The sequence below is a fragment of the Apteryx rowi genome, unplaced genomic scaffold (assembly GCF_003343035.1).
Source record: "Apteryx rowi isolate R43461 unplaced genomic scaffold, aptRow1 scaffold_1982, whole genome shotgun sequence".
NCBI lineage: Eukaryota > Metazoa > Chordata > Aves > Apterygiformes > Apterygidae > Apteryx > Apteryx rowi.
Window position 1 is genome coordinate 2,542 of NW_020448288.1, and position 2,506 is coordinate 5,047.

Consider the following 2,506-nt stretch of genomic DNA (forward strand, 5'->3'; position numbering starts at 1 on the left):
GGGTCAGGGCCTGGGTGGGCGCACGGCGCTGTCTGCGGGTCCCTCGGGGATCGGGGCGCCGGGCGGTGCAGCCGGGCGGGGGCTCCCCGTCGCCCCCCTCTCCCGGGGGGACCCAGGCGTCCAAGCTCCCGCCCCGCAGGCAGCGGCGCCCTCCGGAGCGGGGCAGAGCCCGGCCCGGCCCGGCCCGGCCCGGCCTGGCCCGGCGGGATGACCGAGTACAAGCTGGTGGTGGTGGGCGCCGGCGGCGTGGGCAAGAGCGCGTTGACGATCCAGCTCATCCAGAACCACTTCGTGGACGAGTACGACCCCACCATCGAGGTGAGGCCCCGCGGCGCAGCCCCGCGGCGTGGCCCCACGGCGCAGCCCGGCCCCACGGTGCAGCGCGGCCCCGCTGAGCGCTGCCGCCCCGCAGGACTCGTACCGGAAGCAGGTGGTGATCGACGGGGAGACCTGCCTGCTGGACATCCTGGACACGGCCGGGCAGGAGGAGTACAGCGCCATGCGCGACCAGTACATGCGCACCGGCGAGGGCTTCCTCTGCGTCTTCGCCATCAACAACGCCAAGTCCTTCGAGGACGTGCACCACTACAGGTGGGTGGGGGCCGCCCTGCCGCGGTCGGCGGTGCCGCTGCCTGGCGCTGACGGCCCCGTCCCGCTCCGGCGCCGCAGGGAGCAGATCAACCGGGTGAAGGACTCGGACGACGTCCCCATGGTGCTGGTGGGCAACAAGTGCGACCTGCCCTCGCGCACGGTGGACACCAAGCAGGCGCAGGAGCTGGCGCGCAGCTACGGCATCCCCTTTGTGGAGACCTCGGCCAAGACCCGACAGGTGGGGCCGGACCGGCGCCGCGGGGGCGGTTTTGGGGTGCTGTGGGGGGGGGTTGGGGCAACGCGAAGCAAGTTTGGGGCGCCGCAGGGTGGGTTTGGGGCGCCCGGTGACCCTGGCGCCTCGCCGGCAGGGCGTGGAAGACGCCTTCTACACGCTGGTGCGGGAGATCCGGAAGCACAAGGAGAAGATCAGCAACGGGCGCAAGAAGAAGAGCTCCAAGCGGAAGTGCGTGATCCTCTGACGGGGCCGCGGCGCCCGGAGCGGCGCCGTCCCCTCCCCGCCAGCCCGGACTGGAGGCGGCCGCGGCGGGGCCTCGCCAGGCGAACGCCCGTCCCGGGGACGCACTCGCCCCCGGCGCTGGCCAGTCCGAGCAGATTCGGCCCCTCAGCGCCGTGGTGCCACTGGGCTCGGAGACGGACTCGCTGCCATGGCGGCGCAGACGGGCGCAGGCAGCCGGGGCCCTGGGAGCTGGGAGGCCACCGCTGCTTCCTGCAGCGCGTCGTCCCGCTGGATTGCCGGCGCTCGGCCCCTTCTGGATACCCGGAGCCCCGGAGAGAGACGCTGCCGTGGAACAGCAAGTCCTGGCCCTGCCGGACGAGCAGGGCGGTGGCAGCACGTTCATCTCTCCCGACCCATCCTGGGCTGCGGGTGCCATCGAGCGTCCCAGCAAGGGCCTGGAATAAACCCCTGGGATGCTCTGCCGGTGCCGGCTGTGGGTTCTGTGTCTTCCTGCTCTGCCAGGGCCGGAGAGGCCGGCTTGGGGGATTCGCGGTGGCCGGGCCGGGCTGCGGCTCTGCCGCCCCGTCGGCGCGTCCCGGTGCCGCTCCGCGGGCGACGCAGCCTGAGGCCGAGCCGGAGCGGCGGTTGCTGACGGTGTTTATTGGGGCGGGGGGCGGAGGTGGCGCAGGCGCAGGGGGGGAGCAGCGGCCCCCGGTGCCAGGGCCCAGCCGGGGGGCTGCGCGCGGGGCAGCAGGCTGAGCAGCACCGGCAGCGCCAGCAGCAGCGCCAGCAGCAGGCGGCCGGGACGCGCCGAGCGCAGCGCTGGGAACAGGCGGCCGGGAGGCGCCGGCAGTGCCGCCCAGGGCCTGCGGGAGAGACGCCGTCAGTGCGGGAGCGTCTCGGCCGGTGCTGGCTCCAGCTCCGTCRGCCGCGGCCCCTCACCTGTCGGCGCCGGTCCTGGCTCCGGGGCCGGGTGTCCGGGGGCCCTGTGGGAGGCGTTGGCACAGTGAGTGCCGGCGGAACGGGGCCGCGGCTCCGGGACGGGGAGGCGCTTGGGCCCAGCTCCCGGCTCGGCCCTGCTCTTTGCGCGCTGGCAGCCCGGGGCGCCCGCTGCACCCGGCTGAATCCTGGCTCGCTCCGCGGGGCCGGCCGAGGCTGGGCTGGCACRCGGGGCTCCCGCTCGGCTGCTCCTCATGGAGGCGTGAGGCCGGGACCGGGGCTGGGGCCAGGGTTGCAGCCAGGCCCCAAATCGTGGCCTTTGGTGTTGTTTTCCACCAGCACAAAGCTTCCCCCCACCCCCCCCCGCGCTGCCGGGAAGCGGCTCTTGCCGGGAAAAGGGGTAATTAGCCCCGATAATGGAGCGGATTATCCCATCGAGGAGTGGGCGCCCATTAGAGGGGAGATGTCGCCCCGGTGGCCACGTGTCCGGGGGCGGCCGGAGCCGGGGGAATGTTTGTG

General features: G+C 74.2%; 1 protein-coding gene across 1 annotated transcript; it reads left to right on the forward strand.

Moving 5' to 3' along the window:
- Positions 1-40: 40 nt before the first annotated feature.
- Positions 41-1,534, forward strand: LOC112964650 (GTPase HRas-like). Its single transcript, XM_026063022.1, has 4 exons — positions 41-318; positions 413-591; positions 670-829; positions 960-1,534. Exons 1-4 carry the CDS (start codon positions 208-210, stop codon positions 1,068-1,070), a joined length of 561 nt encoding a protein of 186 aa, XP_025918807.1. The 5' UTR covers positions 41-207; the 3' UTR covers positions 1,071-1,534.
- The last annotated feature ends 972 nt before the right edge of the window (positions 1,535-2,506 follow it).

Coding starts and splice junctions, on each gene's coding strand:
- LOC112964650 (XM_026063022.1), top strand. CDS start 208: ATGACCGAGTACAAGCTGGTGGTGGTGGGCGCCGGCGGCGTGGGCAAG. Junction 592..669: donor GAGGACGTGCACCACTACAG/GTGGGTGGGGGC, acceptor CCGGCGCCGCAG/GGAGCAGATCAACCGGGTGA. Junction 830..959: donor CCTCGGCCAAGACCCGACAG/GTGGGGCCGGAC, acceptor CCTCGCCGGCAG/GGCGTGGAAGACGCCTTCTA.